The sequence below is a fragment of the Bidens hawaiensis genome, unplaced genomic scaffold, assembly GCF_021521415.1.
Source record: "Bidens hawaiensis isolate Kalapana, Puna unplaced genomic scaffold, B.hawaiensis_p1.1 tig00025375_1, whole genome shotgun sequence".
NCBI lineage: Eukaryota > Viridiplantae > Streptophyta > Magnoliopsida > Asterales > Asteraceae > Bidens > Bidens hawaiensis.
Genome location: NW_027494049.1, coordinates 82,484 through 108,495, shown reverse-complemented (window position 1 = coordinate 108,495; position 26,012 = coordinate 82,484). Strand labels below are relative to the sequence as shown.

At 34.8% G+C, this 26,012-nt stretch overlaps 1 protein-coding gene across 1 annotated transcript; it reads left to right on the top strand.

Annotated features, from left to right (window-relative positions):
• The first annotated feature begins 20,122 nt into the window (after positions 1 to 20,122).
• On the top strand, positions 20,123 to 25,983 carry LOC143571421 (receptor-like protein EIX1). The gene is made up of 3 exons (XM_077056852.1): positions 20,123 to 20,133; positions 21,262 to 24,186; positions 25,857 to 25,983. The coding sequence occupies exons 1-3, from the start codon at positions 20,123 to 20,125 to the stop codon at positions 25,981 to 25,983; spliced, it is 3,063 nt and encodes a 1,020-aa protein (XP_076912967.1).
• Positions 25,984 to 26,012: the final 29 nt, after the last annotated feature.

Sequence of the window (26,012 nt, the reverse complement as noted above, 5' to 3'; positions counted from 1 at the left end):
GATGAAGCAGCACTTTGGGAGGCCATGATAATCGACTACGAAATAAGAGCGTATGGAGTGGTAATGTGGTATAATTGAGCGTGAGATAACAAAATAATCGCGTATGAAATAAACGTTTAGAGCGTTTGGAGTTGTATAATCGAGTGTGATCTAACCAATACCCAACCTAAACTATATATAGATGTTTGTGGGGGTAAAATGGTAAAAAAAAATAAAAAAAACGGTCAAAAAATAAAAAAAACGTCCATATAGCCGTTATCCAACGGTATAAACCGGTTTTTAACCGGTTAACCGGTTATAAAGAAACCGGTTAACCGGTTTTTTTCCAACGGTAAAAAACCGGTTTTTTTATAAACCGGTTATTAAAAAAAAACCGGTTTTTTTATAAACCGGTTTGAAAACCGGTTTTGGATCTGAAAGTTGAAACCGAAGTACAAACCGCCGGTTTGTAAACCGGTCAAACCGGTTTTTAAAAAACCGGTTTTTGTAAAAACCGGTTTCCGGTTTAAACCGGCAAACCGGTTCCCGAACCGGTTTTTTTGACCACCTCTAATCATATGACGATGACACTGGTGGAGACTCCACCAGTGTCATCGTTTGAAATAGTGTTGGCGCCGCTTGAAACCGTGGTTGTCCATCAAAGCTTCCTTTTCTAGACACGTCTGCAAACAAAGTCGTTAATCACAAAAGCTAGAATCTAAAAAAGAAATAAAAAAACTAGAAGGAAAAAATAGGTTTATTTAGTTATACCATGTAAATGTCTAGTGTTATAAGCTTCAAGAAGAAGAAAGAGAGCTAAGGAGATTAAAGCAAACTTCATGGTCTTCATTGTTGAGAACTTGTAAGATTACGCCAAAAGGAAATGTGAATGAATGAATGTCGAATAGTGTATCTATGGCTAATATATATGCTAGTCATCCAATAAGAATATAGTCAAGATATAGCAACTTATGTAATTATAATTATAATTATAATTATATTACTTTTTGGTTCCACAATTTAATTTAATTTTTTATATGTTTATATTTAACCATTATACTTTATATAATACGTTAAAACTTTTTTTAAATTTCATTCAACTTGATTTTCTTTTATATGTTCGCTTACTTTCAATGTCGGGCACCGACATATTACTATGCAGTTTCTAATTAGTTTTCAACCATGTAACTAGAAAAATTCTACTATAAATGCCACTCGCTTACCCACCAAGGACTCCTACCTCTTGGATCTTGTTTGGGCGAAGCTCCCAACCCCCGTGGAATCCTTGCTATGGGGGTGCTGACCTCTTTAACCACTTGGTTAGTTGGTTGCAAAAATGACGATAGTCCCGACCAAGCTAGCTGTACACACCTTAGAGGCGGCTCAAATATTTTGGATGTCCAAATGCAAAGTGAAGTCAGAACCTTGCATATATTCCAGTTATGGCTTTAAGATCATAGTATATAATTAAGCTGGGCATTGCACACTTAATTCCTTATCCTATTTAAAAATTAAATTATAAACTAGTTATGAATTTTGACTTATAACTAGTCTGTGAGTGATGCTCTCAACGAAGTCTTTTAATATATTGGAATTAAAACTTATTTCTATTCTCACATGACGAACACACGTAATTCTATATTACGATAAATATTCATGTTTAAACATACTTCCGTCAGACTCAATATTTAATTACTCACATGACCTATAACTGTTTGACCAACATTAATTAATAACACATTTTAAACAGTAAGCAACTATATATATAATTTAAATACGATATGGAATATATATTATTTCACATCGTATTTAAATACTCTAGTGACGTATGATAGCAGCCGGTCCCACCTATCTTCATTTGATGTGGATAATCCGGTACATGCACTTAGCAATGGGTGTGTTGGATCAGCTGGTTTTGTAGGAGCCGCCGGTGGACTCGGGTTAACTCGACCATACATGCCATGTCCTTGTGAATCATTTGGGTCCGGACTTGTTGGCTTTGTTGGGTCATCTCGGCCAAATTTGGCTTGTTCCATTGAATCATCTTGTTTTGAGCTTGGTTTACGTGGCGGTGCTTCTATTGGTGGTGGTGGTGACGAGTTAACACGGCCCAAAGTTTCTTGGCCTTTTGATGGTGCACCCTTGGGCGATGGTGGTGATGACTTAACACGGCCCAAAGTTTCTTAGCCTTTTGACGGTGCACCCTTGGGCGGTGGTGGTGGTGATGTGTTAACTTGGACATAAGTTGCTTGGCCTTTTGACGGTGCTACCTTTGGCGGTGGTGGTGGTGGTGATGAGTTAACATAGCCATAAGTTTCTTGGCCCTTTGACGGTGCTACTTTTGGTGGTGGTGGTGATGAGTTAACTCGGCCATAAGCAGTATGGTCATATGAAGATGACAATAGAGAAGATTGTGGTAACAGCTCATGTTCTTGTTCTCCTGTTACCATTTGAATTACGGCCCAGTGAAACAAGGGCCGTTCTTCAAAGCTTCCTTTCATAGACACGTCTACAAAACAAAACAAATTATTAATCACAAAGCTAGAAAGAAAATAATGAAACTATGAATTTGGTTGTTTAATTATACCACGCAAATGTCTGGCATTATAAGCTTCAAGAAGAACAAAAAGAGTTAAGGAGACCAAAGCAAACTTCATGGTCGCCATTGAGGTCCGCTTGTAAGCTTATGCAAAGAAGAAAGTGATAATGAATGAATATTCAAGAGTGTATCTATAGGTATTTATATATACAATCTTTCAATAAAGAATATAGTCATTATTTTTTAATTTATGTAGTTGACTAAACCAATAAGGACCTTCTACCACGCGTTTGACCAAATGCAACCAGTGATCCTTCTATGGTTTAGTATAAACGAACTAAAAAATTCAACTTGATGTATTAAATCTGAAAACTTTATTATTTCATATAATAGGTAACGTACAAAACAGATAGTTGGATATATCTGTAAATCTTTTTACCACGTAAATTGTCATCTTACCCTCTCGTCCATCAAAACTAGACCATCTCATTATACAAAGAAAACTTTACATGGACGTTAATTTGTGGTACGTTAAGACTTAAGATAATTAACTTATGTTTTCTCCTTTGGAAATTACGTATTTAGTTTTTATTTTTCAATATTCAATTATAACACATTTTGTTTTTGACAGCAAATAGTGTTAATATTTTGTTAATTCTTTTATTAAAAGTTTAAAATGGTAAAATACTCTTGCTGTTATAAATAAATAACGAAATACGCACACCCTAAGAACCTCCATCTTTATGTGCCGCGTTCACTCTCCGCCTTTATGAGCCAACGGCAGTTCTTGTGTGGGGCATTGGCCATAATTCCAATCGAAATCTTCACAACATCGATTGAAAGTCTCTTAAATGACAAATAGGGGTGCAAACGAGCCGAGCCTGAGCTCGGTTCGTTTCGAGCTCTATTTCAAAGCTCGAGCTCGACTCGTGAATAGATTTTCAAGCTCGAGCTCGGCTCATTTACTATATTTATTAATTAATTTTTATATAATTATAATAATTTTATATATTTTTTCAATTATAATTTTACGTATAAAATAGTATATATTATTTAGTTATTTTTATTTATTATGAAATATGAAGAAATATATATGCCTAGCTATTTTAGTTTATGGGTAAAGTATCTAATTGATAGAGTAAGCACCGTAAAGATCAATTAGCGAGGTTTTGGCCGATACAATAAGAACTGCTTACTTTATGTCATGATGTGAGACAAACTTTAGTAATCAACTTATGTAATAGAGTTGATCCACTAAGGTATTTAGTAGCGGTGTAGGATCAGATCCCAAAGATAGTAAGTCTTTTCTTTCGAAAGTCTTTTTCAAAAATTCTATATAATCTAAATTTCTATATGATATGAAACTGAGATAGTTATCTTTCAGAAAATTCTAATGATAGGCGAAATGTCTATGTTTTATTCTTCTTTCGCCTATCATTAGAATTTTCTTAAAGGTAACTATCTCAGTTTCATATCATATAGAAATTTAGATTATATAGAATTTTTGAAAAAGACTTTCGAAAGGAAAGACTTACTATCTTTGGGATCTGATCCTACACCGCTGTTAAATACCTTAGTGGATTTCAACTCTATTACATAAGTTGATTACTAACGTTTGTCTCACATCATGACATAAAGTAAGCAGTTCTTATTGTATCGGCCAAAACCTCGCTAATTGATCTTTACGGTGCTTACTCTATCAATTAGATACTTTACCCATAGACTAAAATAGCTAGGCATATCTATTTCTTCATATTTCAACTTCTATGAAGTTTCTTCATCACATTATATATAACAATTAATAATTATTAAATATATATTTTAAGAATTATATGAATGAAAGGCTTGTTTAGGCTCGCGAGCCAGCTCGAGCTCGATAAGTGAAGCTCGGGCTCGTTTCAGCTCGGCTTAATCGAGCTTTTTAATGAACCGGTCTTGAGTAGCTCGCGAGCAGCTTGCAGGGCCGGCCCAATAGCTTGGTTGGGCCAAGCTAGGGCTTTAGGCCCCAAAAATTTAGAGGCCCCCAATTTTTTATAAAAAATCATAAATATATTAGGTTTTTCTTATTTTTGCCGTTGATGAAGTATGGAAACCTGAAAGATTGGAGGAATTGATGAGACTAATTTGGTACCATGCTCCCTATTTCACGAGATTTATGGAATGGAAAAAAGGAATCAATGAAATAATCAATATTCCATTGAATATTGTCTATTTCTGATTTTCAATCATGTTCATCTTTATATATGGTGAGTCTCTATTTATACTCAAGTAGTTGCATTCACATATTCTTCGATTTGATTTTTAATTCGTGATTAAATTGGCACTTAACATTTGCGAATTTTTATTTCAATTCTTGGTTCAGGTGTGTGCTAAAGCCTGTCTGCTGATTTTGATTTTTGCTTCAAGACTTCAAGTGAATTTAATATATTGCTATTATAATTTGCCAATTTGAGGTTAGTTTATTCTTATCATTTTATGTTCTTATCTGTACAATAGTTTGCCAATTTATAATCTGCCTAATTGAATGTTTGCCCAATTGTATATTTCGAATGTGCCCTGACTGATTTAGAATCCGACACACTTATTAATATATTATATTATATTGAAAACCTTGATTCTTTTTCGAATGCTTATATTGCCTATAGAATTGTGTTAACTATTTTGTAACCGTTGCTTCCGTAGAATGTAGTTTTCCAAATTAAAGTCGATAAAAAGATATTTAAGATCTACAATGTCACATGAAAAGTTAAGCGGTTTAGCTCTTTTGTCGATTGAGAAGAACTTTTTAGCAGATATTGTTATGATTATTTTGTTAAACAATTTGCATCTAATAAGGCTAGAAAAAGAATTTTTATGTAAACGTTGTTTTGTACTGACACGATATAAGTAAAACAAAAGAAAAATTAACTCCGCCAACTATAAACGTTTTGGTTTATTATTGCCGGTCTCAAGCCCGGATAAAGGAGGAGGGTTTATATGAAAACGTTTGAATAAGGCCTCCAACTTGATAGTTAGCTTGAGGCCTCTGAAAACCTTGGGCCGTCACTGGCAGCTTGGCTTGTCTGCTCCCTAATAACAAATGATTCATAACAGATTAACAGTTGCCATCCGTTGACTGCGTGTGTTTATTTTTATTTTAAGACGTATGTGTATTTTGTTTTACATAAAAATTCAATGTTTTAATTAGTTTTTAAACAATCTTCTAAAGTCTAAAACGACAAACGATTCATAGTTCATACTACTACAATCCGTTGACTAGCTATCTTCTTTTGTCCAGCATGGCAAATTTTATTCCTAGTTGTCTACTTGATAACTTTTTAAAGACTGAATAATTAATAAAAATATTGCTTTTTGAATTTTAAGTGTGAACCGGATGAATAAATTCTTTGAATTTACTATCGATATAAAAATTTGCCATGTCTGACCTTTGAACGCAAAAAAGTTACGTATAACACAAAAATTATTGACATATTCAACACAAATTAATGAAACGAACCCTGATACGAAACAAGATATTCAGTATGAGTATGAGACATCTCTTTGGATACGAATTAATCGAGTAGATGATTATGTTTTTCATATTTTCAGGAAGGTGTCATTTGGGGACTCACTCCCACCGTTTCATGTTCTAGTTACCCCTATTTCACCACTTTTTTATTAAGACTTTATTAACACACTTTCACTCAAAACTTCCAACATATTTTGATGCTCTTCAATTCAAGTTACATTTTGTTGGGACCATCGAACTTGAGAGTACATATAGATCACCTATTTTTCAGTTGAATGGTGTTCATGTTTTTTTGGTAAGCATTAGGTTCATTTATACCCCGTTATAGCACCTCTATTTTCATCGTTAAGTTGCTAAATTAACAAAATACAACATAAAGTTTATTCTACTTTGTAACCTCTTTAATACGTAACTACTTTTATTATAAAGGAAACAAATATATACTCCATCAACTAAACGAGTAAGACCTCATGCATGGCATGCGGTTCTTGAAGTCAAAGGCTTGGTAGTAGACCATATCAATATAATAAAATATTATCTCATAGGTGTGAAATTGACTATAATGTCCTGGTAATAATGCCAAAAAGAATAGACAAACACCCCCCCCCCCCCCCCCCCACCACCCCAAACCCCAAATATTATTTTCTTTCTCTCTCCTGTATTTCTTAATTAACTACTATCACTTCATTTATGTATGATCTCTTTTGCATCAAAGAACACGAAAAAGACTATTGTCACACTAAACACAAAGAACACGCCTATTTATATATGCGCGCTTATATATATGTAACTATGTTATTATACGAATAATACGAAGCGCACACTAGCTTACGTATATGTAAGTTAGTACTTTAATATATATAGTTCAATACGATTATCAGTTCTATATGCAAAATTAATACATACTAGAGGCTGAAGCTACAAATATGTAAACAATAACACAATTTAAGTAATTTAGTCTGATGGATCTATCTTTTGTTACCTCCCTCGTTGGTTTTCTTTTCGGTTGCTTAAAAAAATCCATAGATTGTGTAATTGGTTCCGAATTTTGTAAAACTGTGAAGTATATATGTGAGATAGGAGAAAAAAAATTAAGAGACTTTAATTAGTAGATTTGTTAAACCATTTTATGAACCTAAACATTTTACCCATGGCCATCATAAATAATTAAAACCAAAATTTTAAATCAACTTATAATAATACCATTAATTGTTCTCAGCCATAAATCTTGAAAAAAATCAAGCTAGGTTTAAAACGAATCCGGGTTTCAAACAAGTTGCTTAAACGTGGTCTCTCGAACCTATTTGTTTCATATATAAAATTTCTGAAATGCATGTACGTAAACATTTTTAAATTGTTGATACAATACGTGGTTCTAACTTCTAATTACTTATTTTAATTTTTTAACATTTTTTTTATATGAAGGCCTTTAGATTATACGATTTGGATCTTAATGCCTTACGATTATACGATTCCAAACGCAGTAACATGATTTCGGTTTTGGCTTTAAGGTTTTTGCATCTCTACCGGGTAAGGTTTCGCATTATTAAATACTTTAATTAGTTCATAAGACAACTAAAAATTGGCTAGCTTTGTTAAGATAATATAAAATAAAGAAAAAGGCTTAACGATAAATGACCCATAGGAGAAATTTGATGTTTTTGATTTAAAGTTCTAACATTAAGTTGCATGGCACACTTGTTATCCTGTTTAAACATTAAACTTTCTATGATAATTAATTTTGACATATAACTAGTCAGTGAGTGATGATAGGCTGCTAGCTCTCTATGAAGTCTTTTAATATTGGAATTAAAATTAATATCTATTTTCACATGACGATCGAACACACGTTATTCTGTTAATATGACTAAACCATTTGATCAACAAGGCAACAATAATAACATATAGTAAGCAGTTAAATAACTTAAATTCCAAGTCAGCCCCAGTATTTAAATACTCTAGTGACGTAAGATGGCAGCATGTGCCATTGATCTTCCTTTGATACGGATAATATAGCACCATCACTTAGCAATGGGTGTGTTGGATCAGCTAGTTTAGTAGCGGATGTTGCACTCGGGTTAACTCGGTTATACATGCCTTGTCGTTGTGAATCATTTGGGTCCGGACTCGGTGGGCTTCTTGGGTCATCTCGGCCGTAAAACGGTTGGATCTTTGGAGGTGCTTTTATTGGTGGTGGCGGTGGTGAGTTAACTCGGTTGTAAGTTTCCTGGCCGTAAGTTGCTTGGCCCTTTGATGGAGCTACAAATGGCGGCGGTGGTGATGAGTTAACTCGGGTGTAAGTTTCGTGGCCCTTTGACGGTGCTACATTTGGAGGAGGTGGTGATGAGTTAACTCGACCATAAGTTGATTGGCCCTTTGACGGTGCTACAATTGGTGATAGTGGTGGCTTGTTAACACGACCATAAGCAGTCTGGTGATCATTTACTATTGATGAAAGATGAGAAGCCTGTGGCAACCGGAGTTTATCTCCCGTTACCATTTGAATTACAACCCCATAAAATAGAGACCGTCCATCAAAGCTTTTTTTTATAGACGCGTCTGCAAACAAAACCATATATTAATAACAAAATATCTAGAAAAAAGTAACAAAAATATGAAATTGTGAAAAAGAACATATAAATAGTTGGTTATTTATTCATACCATGTAAATGTCTAGCATTATATGCTTCAAGAAGAACAATTAGGGTTAAGGAAACCAAAGCAAACTTCATGGTCACCATTGTGATAAATAAGCCGGTTAGCTTATTATTTATTAACACTAGAAAGTGGGAATAATGAATATTGAAGAGTGTATCTATAGGTATTTATATATACAATCATCAATAAGAAGACAGTCAAGATTTTGCAATTTATGTAGTTGACAAAATCAATAACTACTTAATTTCTAACACCGCGGTGTTTGACTAAATTTATTCAACATAATGTATTGAAATCTTATCATTTTCATATGATGGAAAACGTACAAAATAGTTAGGTGGTCAAATTTTTTTTTAAAAAAACTTTTATTATGTAAGTTGTCGTTTTAGTGTCGTATCCATCAAAACTATACCCTATTATTTAAAGAGAAAGTTTACATGGTGTTATCATGTTACAATTTTAGAAATAACTCGCGTTAACTATTCTATTAAAAATGATTAAAATACACTGATTAAAATACACTTACTACTAATAGAAAAATATATAAATAAATATGAAACTTATAACATCAAAGCTAAAATACACTATGACTAATGAGGCAGTGAATGATAATGAAACCCGAACTCTAAGGGTAAACATTAAACTTAAAACATTTGACTACATAATGAGATGGATATTTGAGTATAAGCTAGACTGGGTATGAGATTAATTAGCTTAAAAATTTTCACGGTATAAAACGCCAAGATGGGTAGTGTATTAGGTTAGAACTGGCCTGGTTACCCAAAATATATGCACCCGTTTGGCCGTTTATCTCACGCATACCTGTAAATTGTTTTTATTTTTGTTTTTAACTTTTTTCAGTAAATCAATGTATTAGTTTATCAATTTTTTAATATTCAAACCATATGATTCTGTGAAGAAAATGAATCCCAAAAAAGAGAAAATTATTGTTTGTGTCCCTGTGGTTTCAAGGAGGAGACACAATTAGTCCCCGAAAGAAAATTTGGATTGGTTGGGTTTCTGTGGTTTCAAAAATTAACCATTTAAGTCCTTGTCAAATGTGGAATTACTAGTTTACCCTTTTTTATAATCCATATGAGTCCATGTGGTTAAGTAATTGCTCAGTTTTAGTCCCTCTTTAAAAATTATCTCTAAATTACATAATTTTTTAACAAAAATAAGAAAACGAAACTTTTTTTAATAAAAATAAACGAATCAAACAATCTGTTTAACAAAAATAAACGAATCAAACTTGTTTTTTTAACAAAATAAACAAACCAAGCTTATCTTTTAACCAAACTTCTTTTTAATAAAAATAAACAAACCAAACTTATCTTTTAACGAAAATATCGTCGTAGCTTGTGCTAAGGTGGAGTGCGATTTGATTGCGTATTTTATAAGTAGTTATGTTCATTTAGTTTAGTAAAAGAATAGTTCATTTATTTTCGCTAAAAAGGTAGTTCGATCGTTTATTTTTGTTAAAAAAGTAGTATGGTTCGTTTATTTATATTAAAAAGTAGTTCGATTCGTTTATTTTTGTAAAAACATAGTTCGGTTCATATTTTTGTTAAAAAAGTATGGTTCGTCAATTTTTGTTAAAAAAAATTAGTTCAGTTGGTTTATTTTCGTTTAAAAAAGTTTCGTTTTCTTATTTTTGCTAAAAAAATTATGTAATTTAGAGGTAATTTTAAAGAGGAATTAAAACTAAGCAATCACTTAACCACAGGGACCCATATGGATCATAAAAAAGGGTAAACTAGTAATTCCATATTTAACAAGGACTCAAATGGTTTATTTTTTAAACCACAAGGACCCAACCAGTTCAAATTATCTTTTGAAGACTCATTGTGTCTCCTCTCTGAAACCACATAGACACAAATAGTAATTTTCTCCCAAAAAAATGCATATTAATGTTGGTTATACCAAAACTTGATCATCTAAGAGTAGGAATATTCTTAATAATATTAATCATATTTTTTTATGAGTATATATATGAATCACGTTCATCAATGTCTTTCAGAATTCTAATGTTAATATTTAATAAGCAAATATGTATCAGGGCCGTTTTTATAATCCTAAAAATTTCAGGTGTCGGGACAAGTGAAAAAAAAGGCTACCAAAATTACACTTTAGCTGTTAACTGTGTGATAAATAATTTGCCAATAATAAAACCGCCCCGCACATCATTATGCACGGCCATTTTGGGCATGCTTGTGGGGGCAAAAACGGGTTTAGGGCCAAAGAAGGTCAATATTGTTTTTACTTTTATTTAATTTAACATCTTAGCCTATCAAACCCATACACATCACACGTACTATTATTCTATTTAATTTATTTATTTTTATTGTAAAACGATTACAAACTTTCGTGGTTAGTAGGGGTTTTCCAAGTAAAACAGCCTATATGACAGTGAAATAAGTCAATAACACTAACGTTTTTCACTTTTAATGAAACCATTACGGATGCCTTGATATAAACCATTAATTACAACCGTTCAACAAACATGTCAAGTTGAATAATTCTTTTCTTTTTTAAGCAAGTACTTTAAAATAAAGAAATAACTACATATGAAAATATAGATCTATCGGATCTCTCTAGTAGATTGGTATTGCTAAATATGCATGCAACTCGTAATTCATTTTTTATATAAGTCGTAGATTTTTGTAAGCAATACAGCATTTTTAACAATAATAACAAATAAGTAAATGATACAGTTTTGGGTAAGCAATGAGTCAATCAACAACCGACCGCGTTTCACCTAGTACAAAGGTTATTATGAAGTTTTATTTAAAGACATATATGTAGTTTAATTTATATGAAGTTTAATGTTTACAGTTAAATTAAAGTCTAAAAGGACAAATGCTTACCATCCGTTGACTGGTTCTGTTCTTGAGTCAAGCATCTCTAATTTCATACCTAGTTGTCTACTTGACCACTTTTTAAATTTAAAAATTAAATTAAAAAATAATAGTTTTCAAGTGTGAACATGACGAAAAAATTATTTGCAAATTAGCGCCCGTACAAAATTTATGCTATTTGAAGTTATGAACGCAAAAATAATACCAAAAATATTAACATTATCTAATTATCTATTATCTAAATATCTAATATATATAAACGTAAAGTTTGGTGTCGATAAGTTGTCATTAGGCCATTTGGCGGTACCTTACTTGTCATAGCATTTTGTTTTTTTTTGTTTCGTTATCATAACGAACATAAGCTAAGCGAATGACAATTTTGTTCTCTTTTGTTTGTTTAATTCCGATATCATAACAAACGTGATGAAAAACCGACTGAATATGCATAAATTCAACGTCGTACGTCCGGGACCGACAACGCTCGGTTTTATCAATGCCTGAGTTTGCCGATCGACCTCACCCCGTTGGTCCACCCAGTTTTTATATTTCTTTTTCCTTTTTTTAGTTTCGGTACCTTAATAAACTTAGCCGAAACCGACAGTATTCGTGTCCAGTTATCGCCTCAATGCCCGGGACCCCAACACTTGAGTTTTGTCACCGCCCGGGTTTATCGACCATATAAACGTCGTTTTAACTAACAAAACTTTATATGTTATTTGACGAATATATATTTTTGGATGCTAAGGTTTTACCAATGATATCATCATCATCATCATCATCATCATCGTACTCAGTATATCCCACCAATAGCAAAGCTATGGTAGGGTCTGAGTAGGGTAAGATGTAGCCGAAACCAATGATATCTATGCCGTAAAGAACGTAAATTATACTAACTGAATTCGCGTCAACTTACCGACGTAACGCTCAGGCTTTATCAACGCTCGGGTTTTACCAGCACCCATGTTTCAACGTTAAAGTTTTACCAATTGCCTCGGCACAACGCGCCGGATGAAAATCTAGTTAGCTATAAACTTAATTGTACAAATCACAACTGGTTTATCTACCTAACTTATTAAAAAGTTTTATGTGTACACAAAGAACCGGTTAACTGAACCGACCTGAAAAACAAACTTAAATCAAACCGGTTTGAATCTAATTGTGTAGCACTGGTTTGGAACCGATTGAAACCTTAGATTCAGAACCGGTTTGTAATTTTTTCCACCAAAACTAGTTTCAAACCGGTTAACCGAACCGAATCCGATCAAAACCCGAACCGAAACCATCATAACATGTCAATAAACTGGTTTCAACCCAAACCGAAACCGATTATAAACCAGGTTGACTTTTAATGACCAATCAAACGGGTTTCAACCCAAAACGGTTTTGAGTTTTAAACCGGTTTGTACACATCTAGTACACATAGCATCATACTAACTTATCCATATAAAAATTTATCTCTACAATTGACACAATTATTTAATCCACTGATATTTAGAACATCAAGTAACATATACATACCATCCAAATTTCATCCACAAAGAGTTGGTGATATTTAGAACATCAAAGAGTTGGTGATCGAATATAATATAACAATGGAATATCGAGAGAATATAACGAAAATGCTGTTTTAGAGCAAATACAAGATTGCATGAAATTACTCCAGCTAAAGTGCCATAGTGTTTTTGTAAAAACTGCACTAACTGTTCGGTTTTGGTTTTGCATGTAAAAAAAAGCGAAAAGACCTAACCGAATTCCTAAAATTTTGTTTTTATATATTTTATATTTAGTAATTTATAAGAATTTAATAAATATGTAACTCAAAAACCTTTTATCAAATGTATAATAGTCTATTATTTTACAATTAACAAAATTATTTATACCTAAATTAATTATTTTTTGTCAACTTTTTTTTCACCCTAAAATTTTCAAGCTCAATGGCAAAAACCGAAAAACCCGAAACCGAACCAAAACCAAACAAAAAAAAACCGAAAAACTGAAACTGAAAAAACCGAAACCAAACGATTTCAAAAACTCTAAACCCGAAATTTTGATTTTCGATTTGGTTTTAACCAAAAACCGTATTAAACCGCACCACACACCCCTGATATAAATAGACTCAAATTGCCCTGGTGTACACCCAAATCAACCCATTGTTTGAGTCATGATTGATTGATCTGATTTGATTTAAAAAAAAGACTAATGAAATTATTTTTTTTTCTTTGCATACGCAAATGTTATTCTTGTTAAAGTTGTTTGTTTTTTTCTTTTAATAATAATAATATTATTATTTAAAAAACTCACCCTAAGCAACTATGTGTAGCAATTATAGGTGGCAATTTGTACTCATTAGTTGATTTGGATTATCTTTTATTTTTATCTTTATAAGTATTCACGTATCACACTATATATTAATCTTTAATTAGGTGGCAACTCGTCACGTTGTGACGGCGGGAATGAATTCGATTGTTATTAGAAGGCTCGTATCGATACATGTATTAAACACAAATTAGTAAACACTCAGAATAATAGTGACTCTTATGACATATAATACAACAAAAAACATATTTAAAACAACGTTTAGTCGGTCAGTAAAACATAGTCGTTGCAGCGGCGAGTCGATGTGAATTTGATCAGTATCGGATATATTTGTTACGGTTCGGAACTAAACCCAAAAAATAGTTCCGTCAAGATAACATATTTAAAACAAAAACTAAGGCGTTACGGCGGGGAGTCGACGCAAATTTCATTGGTATATATTAGGTTCATTACATATACGAGAACCAAACCTAAAAAATAATTTTGTTAGATTATCATATATACATTTAAACCAAAAAAAGAAATAAAACGTACATGAAAAAAAAAAAAATAAAACCTATTACAATTTACAACACACGTTGACGATAACTAAAAAAATTAATTTGCTACTTTAGAGACTTGAACTTGAGCAAACATGATCAAAAAACTTAAAAAAGTTAAACAAAACCATTGAACTAAATAGATAGATTGAGTGATGAATGAAAGCAATCATATAAAATGGCAAAATAATAGCTTTAAAAAATTTTATGACACCAAACTTTGCTATTTTATCTATATATATAATTTTGAAATTATGAAGGAAAGTATAGTTTTTCAATTGTTTAGCTTCAACATCTCGTTCTTCATGCTCTAAAAAGAGTAATATTAATTCTATATACAGAGGGTAGTTATTCATCATTCTCTATAATTGTGTGGGTGTGTATAAAGGTAAAGAAACTATAGTAAATAAATGTTTGTAAGATTTAAATAAAAGTAGTATCGAGGATGAGATGCTATTAGGTATAGGCAAAATTTAAAGAAAATTGTATTTGTAGTTAAATTATATAAACAAATGATGAAAGGGGTGTGAGTGGTCTTAATGGGTATCAAAAGTCAACACTTATTTACATAATTTTATATATTTATTGTATTATACATGAAAGATATGCGGATATGATTAGGGCTGTAAGCGAACCGGACGTCTAGTCGTTTGTTTGGTAAGAAATTTGTTTATATTTGTCCGTTTGATAAATGAGCTGGACATAGACAAAAAAATTTCGTTCGATAAGCTTAATGGACGAACACGAACAAGTGCAAGATCCGTTCAATAGTGTCCTTGAACGTCCGGTAACGCCCGTTCGATTACGCCCGTCCGATAACGTTCGTACGGATATGTTTGTGTATGTTCGTTCGTCATTAATGGAAGTATTAGTGTTCATTGTCCATTAATCTTCATATGTTTATTTGTCTATTAATGTTCATGAGTTTGTTTGTCCATTAGAGTATATTAGTGTCTGTTTGTCCATTAGTGTCCGTTAATGTCCGCTTACAATATTAACAGATGGACACGAATGGACACGGACAAACTCAATTTCTTAATGGACGGACACGAACATGAATTTTTCGTTTGGTAGAGTGTTCGTGAACCGTCCGTTTTTCCGTTAAAAGCTTAACGGACGAACACGAGAAATGTCTTGTCTATGACTGTCCGGTCCGTGTACACCCCTAGATATGATATCAAAAACAAAATAAAACAAGACATAATACAACTTTAGAAAGGATATAGCGATTTAAACGAGTAGACCCAAAATACATACTTAGATGCTAGTTAAGCGAGTTCATTCCAAATAACGTTACTGATATTACTTATGTGAAATAATATGCTTCTCATATAGAGATAATCAAAAGTAGATCTAGTCTTAAGTATATTGTTAAACGTGGAACAAGTGAAACCAAATACTGAAAACCAAACACAACAACCGATCTCTGCTCAAACTCAAGAGCGACTCTTTTTGATTACTAAAACCGAAAATAGAACACACCGAAAACAAACATTCTGACCGGGTTTATATAGACCCTTACAAGACTCCCAATTCAATTCAAATACTACTACTAATTTGAAAAACAAACTTAAAAGATAAACATAGATAATGGATAAACCATAACATAATTAAAATACTTTTAGTTATCTTGATCTCCTCCAAAGCCTCCCCACGAGATCAAACCTATCCACCCATGAAAGTCGATGATGCCTTATCGTTTTAACACTCCCTCTCAACATCGACCATACTCATTCCCATATTGGCACAGAACTCTTTTAACTTAGTACTCGGTAATCCTTTCGTGAACATATCAGCTACTTGTTTACTTGTCTCTACATACTGCAAGTAAATCTCTCCCTTCAACACTTTTTCACGAACAAAATGATAGTGTATCTCCACATGCTTAGTACGAGCGTGAAACACTAGATTCTCAGCTAACTGAATTGCTGACTTATTATCACAAAATAAGTCCACACCACGCTCAACATTCTGTCCCAATTCCTTTAACAACCGAACAAGCCAAACCAACTCTTGAGCTGCTACCGCTGAAGCACGATACTCAGCTTCTGTAGTTGAAAGAGACACAGTCGGCTGTCTCTTACTACACCACGATATAACACTTGAACCGAGCAAAAACACATATCCCGAAGTGGACCTCCTACTTCCTGGGTCGCCGGCATAATCGGCATCACAAAAGCCTCTAATCTTAACACATGACTCCCTCTTAAACTCGACGCCACATCTATATGTCGACTTAACATACTTCAAGACTCGTTGCATGGCATACATGTGAGGCCTTCTTGGAGTTTGCATGAAACGGCTTAGAACACCAACCGCAAACGCGATATCAGGCCTTGTTAGAGTAAGATAAATTAAACTTCCCACCATCTGCCGATACTCGGTAGGATCTTCTAGCTCGGTTCCGTCTTCTGGATACAACTTAGCATTCACATCGAACGGAGTTGCCGCCGGTTTACAACAATTTAATCCAAACTTTTGTAACAAATTTATCACATACCTCCTTTGATGTAGGATTACTGAAGCTTCTTTATACTCGAGTTCTAGTCCAACAAAATGTTGTAGCCGACCCAGATCCTTCAACTTAAACCTAGTGTTTAAGTTCTCCTTTAGTTGGTCAATCTCATCTTGAACGTCTCCTGTGATAAATAAATCATCAACATAAACCAACACCACAACTACTTTAGTTCCCATCGTTTTGACAAACAAACTTGAATCTGAGGTTGTAATGGAAAACCCATTATGTTCAAGAAATTCCGCCATTTTCCCAAACCATGCGCGTGGCGACTGCTTTAAACCATATAACGCTTTCTTTAATCTACACACATAATTCGGATTGCTAGAGCTCACAAATCCAGACGGTTGTACCATGTGTATAGTGTGATCCAAACTCCCATACTAGAACGCGTTGTTGATGTCCATTTGCCACATATTCCATCCTTTACTTACGGCTAGAGCTATCACAGTTCGCACGGTTGTTAACTTAGCAACCGGGCTGAACGTTTCTTCATAATCCAAACCGAGCTGCTGAGAAAAACCCCGGGCTACCAGCCGGGCCTTATACCGATCCACCGTGCCATCCGGTTTACGTTTCACTTTATAAACCCATTTACATGAAATTGGTTTAGCACCCTCCGGTAACGGAACTAAATCCCAGGTTTGGTTAGCTTTAAGAGCTTCCATCTCGACTCTCATAGCTTCAACCCATTCTTCCTTTTTACTCGCTTCAGTAAACGAATCTGGTTCAGTGATTCGTTCTTCAACCCAGACAACATTAGCATATCGTGGATTAGGTCTCTTTTCTCGATTCGATCTTCTTGCCGGTACCGGTTTTGACTGGACTTGGCCAGATTCCTCATTCGTTTCTGGAATCGAACATGACTCGTTTTCTCCATCAGAATCATTATTGAACTTTAGCTTTACATGATTCAACTCTTCTTTCAAAAAATCGGTATCAGGTAGGGCTTCTTTACTGGATGTCCACCAAGCCGACATCTCATCAAACACTACGTTACTAGAGACATAGAATTTTCTTGTTACCGGGTCACAACAACGCCATCCTTTTCGTTGGGCATCATACCCCACAAAAATACACCGAACAGCTTTCTTTTCTAACTTGTGACGAAGGTGGCTAGGAATAAACACATAACACATGCACCCAAAAACCTTCAGGTGCCTAACACTTGGTTTCTTCCCAAACAATCTTTCATACGGAGATGTATACTCGAGCCCTTGTTGCGGCAGCCGATTAACTACGTAAGTTGCCGTCATCATTGACTCAGCCCAATAACTTCCTGGTACATTCTTATCGTGCAACATACTTCCTGAAACTTCAGCTAAATGTCGGTTCTTTCTCTCCGATATACCGTTCTGTTGAGGCGTATTTGAACACGTAAGTTGCCTCCCGATTTTGTTTGTTTTTAAAAAAAATTGAAAACTCATGTGACATGTACTCGCCACCATTGTCAGATATTAGAACCTTTATATCTCTCCCCGTTAAACGTTCGACCTCAAGCTTAAAATCTTTGAACTTCTCGAAGGCTTCTGACTTTTGGTGCATAAAATATACCCACACAAAACGTGAGTAGTCATCAATGAATGTGATCATAAAACGTTTACCGCTTAGTGATGGTTGCTTTACTGCTCCGAAGACATCCGTATGAATGAGATCGAGCGAAGCACTGGTCTTGGAATCCGATGATTCAAACGGCTGCTGTTTCGCTTTGCCAAATTAACAACCAGCACATACTTGATCCGGGTGCACATCACGAACCAATAGATCTCTTTCAGTCTCCTTTTTCATCATAATTCCAAGCTTATCGAAACCAACATGCCCAAGGCGTCGATGCCATAAATCAACGTTTTCGTTGCTGCGAGTCTTTTCAACATACGTTGATTCTGCTGACAATACATACATCGTCTCCTTCCTCTTTCCCTGCAGAACCGGTTTACTTGATGTTTCAAAGTGAACAAACACTCTAACATCATGAGGCCCAAACAACACGTAATGACCCGCATCGGTGAGTTGAGTTACCGACAACAAGTTTTTCTTCAACCCGGGTACGTGATACACATCCTTTAGGATTATCTCGTTTTTGCTTGACCCGGCTAGAAACTTTACATTCCCGATATGTGCGATCAAGTGCCTAGAATTATCAGCAATAACGACAACCTTGCTACCACCATATACTATGGGATTAGACAACATATTTTTCTCTCCCGTTATATGATTTGAACACCCAGAATCAACTATCCAATCATCAAGGTTGTTAGACTTATGCTGAACCGTTGCCGAATATGCATGAGCATCGGAAATTTTAGTGAAGTACGCCTTTGCATCCCACTCGTCATCTTGTTCAACAGCAGCATTATTCCCTTCTTCCTTGTTATTTTACGGGCATCTCTTCGCTATGTGACCCTTAGGTGTCCACATTTGTAACACCGGAAAGAAAACTTCTTATTTTCCACATTTTTATTCTTATCTCCGGTTCTTTCTTCTTTCTCTTTATCTTTCTTAACCCACGGTTTCTGTTTCCCTTCATGCTTCCGTATTTGGAACTTTCCTGCTCGAAACCCGTTTCTTCCCTTCCCGGCGTATAGGGCTTGGTCAACATCTTTCGATGACCCAACCGTTGCACATGCCATTTGCTTCGTCAAAGCTTCTTGGTCTGCCAACAAATTTTCAAACTCAACAAGAGAGGGCTGATTCGCCCATCCTTGCACGGCTGCAACAAAACTTCTGAACTCGGGTTTCAACCCGTGGATAATAATCCGCTTCATTCTAGCATCCCCAATTCTCGCTTGTTGATCCAACTCGCCAATCTCACGACACAATGTTTTTACTTTGTGAAAGTACTGGGGTACCGTCAGATCTTTTTGACTGATCGCCAACAACTCATTCTCCAACAGTTGAAGCCTTGAGTCATTTTTCTTGGAAAACAAGGCAGCTAGCGCATCCCATGCAGGTTTTGGCGTCTCGAAACCTTGGATGTGTTCTAAAAGTTCTTCTTCAATAGTTGTTTTCAGATAAAACATGGCTTTACCAGATTTTACTCGCCACTTTCCAATGGCCCCGTTCACATCATTCCTTGGTTCCACGGTGCTTTCTCCATTGACAATATCCCACAAATCTTGCCCTTGAAGGTAAGACTGCATACACGTCTTCCACGTGTTATAGTTCGAATTGTTCAATTTCTTCACACCTCCTACAACTTGGAATTCCGACATGATTCTCAGGTTTGTCTCGTTCTTCTTTTCACCGAATGATTCTTTTAACCTACAGCCAAATCAATCACTTAAACAAGCAATCAATCGTGGAACTAATCCCACGGGCTGGACCTCGATCAAAGAAACAGATGCGAACAAACGTCTTCGGTGATTGGCTCTGATACCACTTGTTAAACGTGGAACAAGTGAAACCAAATACTGAAAACCAAACACAACAACCGATCTCTGCTCAAATTCAATAGCGACTCTTTTTGATAACTAAAACCGAAAATAGAACACACCGAAAACAAACATTCTGACTGGGTTTATATAGACCCTTACAAGACTCTCAATTCAATTCAAATACTACTACTAATTTGAAAAACAAACTTAAAAGATAAACATAGATAATGGATAAACCATAACATAATTAAAATACTTTTAGTTATCTTGATCTCCTCCAAAGCCTCCCCACGAGATCAACCCTATCCACCCATGAAAGTCGATGATGCCTTATCGTTTTAACATATATGTCATCCCAAAACAGGTGAAAGAAAATTATATATATGGAATTAAATCTTTCCAGACGTTACTTTAGCTAACTAAATCACTAAAATATTATATGCTTGATAACTTATATGTATTGTGAGTGCATAACTATTTTGGAACACATGAAATAAACTATCAAAATGTTCTAGTTTTATTGTTACGTTCGTTTACTTGACTTGGTATTGACTTGATATTTATTTTTACACTCTATTTATTGAAGAAGAAGACCTGTATTCTTTAAATAGATAAACCTGCACAGAAACAAACTGAAGAAAACTAAAAACTGACCTATTGAAAATGAAAATAACAAATGCTTGATTTGAATCCGTCAAAGATGACCTATTTGTATCATAATTAAATCCATTTGTTGAGGAAATATAAAGTTACTGCCGGAACATAATTTTTGTAGTTTAAATAGAACTTCATCACAATTTCTAAACTTAACTCGATAGACTGTTGTTACTCGTCGATAATCAATCAATATGAGTACATGTTTTTCCGTTTCTTATTTTTCTTCTTGTCCATTGTGGTTACTTGTTGTTTTGGCGTTGTTTCATCTGTGCTTGTCTGATCAAAATCTCTTGATGTATTATGCGTGGACGTTGAGAGACAAGCACTTCTCCGCTTCAAGCATGGCCTCATTGATTCGTCAAATCGACTCTCATCATGGGTTGAAGAGGACAGGGAGTGTTGCACGTGGGCCGGGATTGAGTGTGATAATTCTACTGGTCATGTTCATCAGATTCATCTTCGTGGACCTTACGGTCTATGTGCTGGTGATTACAACACTTTTGAAGAATACGAAAAAGATTCAGAGCAGACGTTGACAGGGGATATAAGTCCATCTTTGTTGGACCTTAAGCAACTCAGGCATCTGGACTTGAGCTGCAATGATTTTGGAGGGATCCAAGTTCCTAATTTCATTGGTTCTCTGGAAAACATGAGGTATCTTAACCTTTTGAATTCCAAATTTAGTGGAATTATCCCTTCACAAATGGGGAATCTTTCTAAGTTGCACGTCCTCTGTCTTGGAAATTTTCGATATGCCTCTGAATCAACAAGCATGATAAATATGCAATGGTTATCAAATCTTCGCGTGTTGCATCACCTAGATATGAGTGGCATGGACCTTAGCAAAGCCACTGATTGGCATCATGTAATGAACACCCTTCCTTCTTTGGTCGAGCTATATTTTTCTGCTTGTGAACTTTCAAATATATATCCCTATGTTCCTAGCGTCAATCTCACATCTCTTTCCTTACTTGATCTTTCTTTTAATAATTTCACTAGTTCTGTGCCAGGGTGGATGTTCAGCATACCTGGTCTAGTTTCACTGGATTTAGGGGGGTGTCATTTTCATGGAATTATCCCTAGCAATATTTATAGCTTTCATAATTTGACGTCTCTTGAGTTGCTTCGTGTTAGTGGGAATGAGTTCATGAACTCTTCGTCAATATTAAAAGATTTGTCTAGTAGTAATCTTGCCTTGTTAGATATTAGTCATTGTGGTGTGTCAAGTTCAGTTCTTGATTCCCTTCACAACTTAACATCTCTTCTTAGCCTTGATCTTGATCGAAATCAACTCACGAGGGGAATACCCGAATCATTGTGTAACCTTTGTAATGTGAGAGAGATTGATTTTTCACTTAATAGTTTTCGTAATATTAGTTTAGCATACCTTCTTGAAATCTTTTTCGAGTGTGAATCACATGCCTTGGAGTCATTATCTTTGTATGAGAACTATATTGTTGGTATCATTCCTCATTCCATTAGAAAGTTATATAGTCTAAGGTCATTGGATCTTAGTCTAAATCAAATTTCCGGTCCCATAACAAACTCTATTGGACAACTATCATTGTTGGAAGGGTTGTTTCTTTCAAATAATCAATTAAATGGCAGCTTTCCTTACTGGATTGGACGGCTATCATTGTTGAAGACACTAGATCTTTCACATAACCAGTTGGAGGGAAGCCTTCCAAATAGCATCGGTCAACTTTCAAAGTTGATTGATCTAGATTTTTCATACAATTTCCTCACGGGTGTTGTGACCGAATCTCACTTTGCCAAACTAGCGAGCTTGAATTATTTAGATGGATCACACAACAGCTTAACCTTGAAACTACTAGATGCAAATTGGATACCCCCTTTCAAACTGCAAAGATTGTACATAAGCTCTTGGGTTTTAGGGCCTCAATTTCCATTGTGGTTGCAGCGACAGAAGGATTTAATGTTTTTGGACATAAGCAACACAAGCATTTTTTCACCCATGCCCGAGTCATTTGTGAGATCGTTTCCCAGTCTTTATTATTTAGACATGTCATTAAATCAAATCCAAGGATCATTAACATTGTTGGATATCCCAACAACACTTGAGGTAATCAACTTAAGCTCTAATGAATTTTGGGGATTACTTCATCATTTGTTGTGTTCCAATGGTGTGACGGGCATGATGGTTCTTAATCTGGGAAATAATCATTTGTCGGGTGCCATTCCAGAGTGTTGGGAGAAGTGGCTGAGTTTGGTAGTCTTAAACTTGGAGAACAATGATTTGTCCGGTGAGATTCCAAGAACATTGGGATCTGTACCTTCTTCCTTAAATTTACTCAACATGCACAGGAACAAGATCTCAGGTATATTACCTCCCTCCTTAATGAACTTAACATACTTAGAGATCCTTCAACTTGGTGGAAACGAACTTCGTGGAAGCATTCCGGCATGGATTGGAACAAAACTCACTTTTTTGAGAATTCTTAACCTTAGATCCAACAATTTTGATGGAAATGTTCCACACGAGCTTTGTTACCTTTCACATGTTCACATATTGGATCTTGCTCATAATAACCTATCGGGAAACATTCCAAGATGCTTCAGTAACTTTAATGTCCTATCTGGCATAGAAACTAACTCATTGCTTCAATTTTCTTTCTCTTTTGGCTATGGATCATTTATTGTTGATGATTCATTGGTGACGAAGGGACGAGAGGACACATATAGCATCATTCTTGGACTGGTAAGATTGTTGGACCTATCGAGCAACAAATTTTATGGTGACATCCCCAGTGAGCTTACGACCCTGCAAAAGTTACAGTTTTTGAATCTATCAAGAAATCAATTGACTGGATATATCCCACAAAATATTGGAGACATGAAAGCACTTGAATCTCTTGATTTATCACTAAACAAACTTTCCGGTGAACTACCCATGAGCTTGGCAAGGCTGATTTCCTTGAGTAGCTTTAATGTGTCATACAACAACTTGATAGGAAGAATTCCAACAAGTACTCAGATTCAGAGCTTTAATGAGTCCAGCTTTTTTGGCAACAAACTTTGCGGAGCTCCACTAGCTAATGGGTGTGTATCAGTTGAAGGACTAACTAATACAACACAAGAACATAAAGAAGACAATGAAAAAGATTGGGTGTTGATTATTAGCATAGTAGTTGGATTTGTTACGGGATTTTGGATCATTGTGGGTCCAATGATTGCCATCAGATCTTGGAGGATTGCATACTTTCGTCTCTGGGATAAATTGAGGTATATGGTTTGTGATGTTATACACAAGCATTGTTGTCACTTGTTTTCTAAGTAATAAACTATTAAAGTTGTGATCCTGTTTTATTGTTTTAATAATAGCCCTAATGTTTTTACTTTGGAACTTCAATCATGTATTCAATATATACTGTTATCTTTCTTGAGCTATTAGATTCTTAAATATAACGACTATAGAGTAGATTTTGGGCTTTATCTTGGTTGTGAATCATATGAATTTTTGAAACACGTACCTTGTTTCACCATTTCCTAAACCAACTTAAACTACTAGTTTCACTTTTATTAGAAAATGGATTTAAGTAATTCAACTATGGACAATTGCCAAACAAACAATCCCGACTAACAACTTGGCTAATACGGTCTCATCTTTTAACATATCAGGTCCCAACAATCCGTAACTAGTGAATTCTTAACTCTGTTATTGCGATGATGACATGTCATGCATATGTGTAAAAAATGTGCTTATGTGGCAAAAATGAGGTTTACGTGGCATATGATACGGATTATTCAAGACACCGAAAATCTCCAATGAACGATAGAAGAAGAAGAGCAAACCAAATAATAATTCTTGATTACTGATGAAAGTTCAAACCATATACAAAGGAAATAAACAATACGTATAAACTAAGAACAACCATACTCAAACTCAAATTCAAACTAGAAATTATAAAGTAATTTAAAATAGATGATAATTCTCGAAGCTTCCATATATATCTTTATTCTTTAATATAACGATATGGTTTGTTAATTACTCTTGTGGACCGCTTACGCTCGGGCTGCTCGGTTGCCGATGGGCTTGGGTCATGGCCTTCGGTCGTAACAACATACTCACCACCACCACCACCACAAAACTAACGGGGTTAGTGCATGTGTTGGACATAAACGACAACTTTTATAAACAATGAGGACAGAAATCGCAAACAAATTTTTAAGACGAAAATAACAAAAGTGACCAAATTTTATGAACAGAGATAACAGTTTACTCAGATAAAAAAAAAAGGTTATTGTAACTTTTTATTTGCAAACTCGACATCATAGTCTGCCCAAAATGAAACAATAGGACTTTTTAATTGAATGGGTGTGATGACCTAAAAGTCATAAAGAAAGTTGTTCTAAAAGAAAACACTATATATTTATAGGCAAGCCGTTTATTATTAAAAATATAAAAAATAAAAAATTGAAGTTTGACAATAATAATCAAATTTCAACTGTCAATCACCTCTCAACTATTGGAACAACAGCGTTATCTCTCACACAGACCTCAACTTCTACTCTCTCCATTCATGGCTTCTTCTTCATTCTCTATCTCATAACCATAACCGGCCAGAAGCATCATCTTACTCTGTCTCCTACTTTCTCTCTCGATCCCAATGGTAAAATTTTAGTGTTTATAATCAATGACAGCTAGGGGAGAGGTTCCACACTAGTTCTATGTACATTGGGGTAACAAAGACAAGAAAATACCATATTGGACAGGAAAACCTCGAATGGGTGACTTCTCCTACATTCCACAGAGTTAAAAAGTAAGATAACAGCTGTTTTCTTTTTTTTGTTTTATAATATCATCTTTTTCTTTAAACTGACTATAGATATTATTGCTTATAACTTATAAGTAGAATTAAATGTCACCTTTAACAGCAATTATTTGCATGTAGATTTAGAGCCGAGTGTCTTTTTGTTGATGATATGGACACGGGCATCAAAACATGCGATACCTTTAGTTTTTACTACCGGGATTCTGTCAGTGCTTTATCTTTGTCGCGAATGTCTCTAACCATATGAGGTCTTTTAACCAAGGTAGCATGACCAAC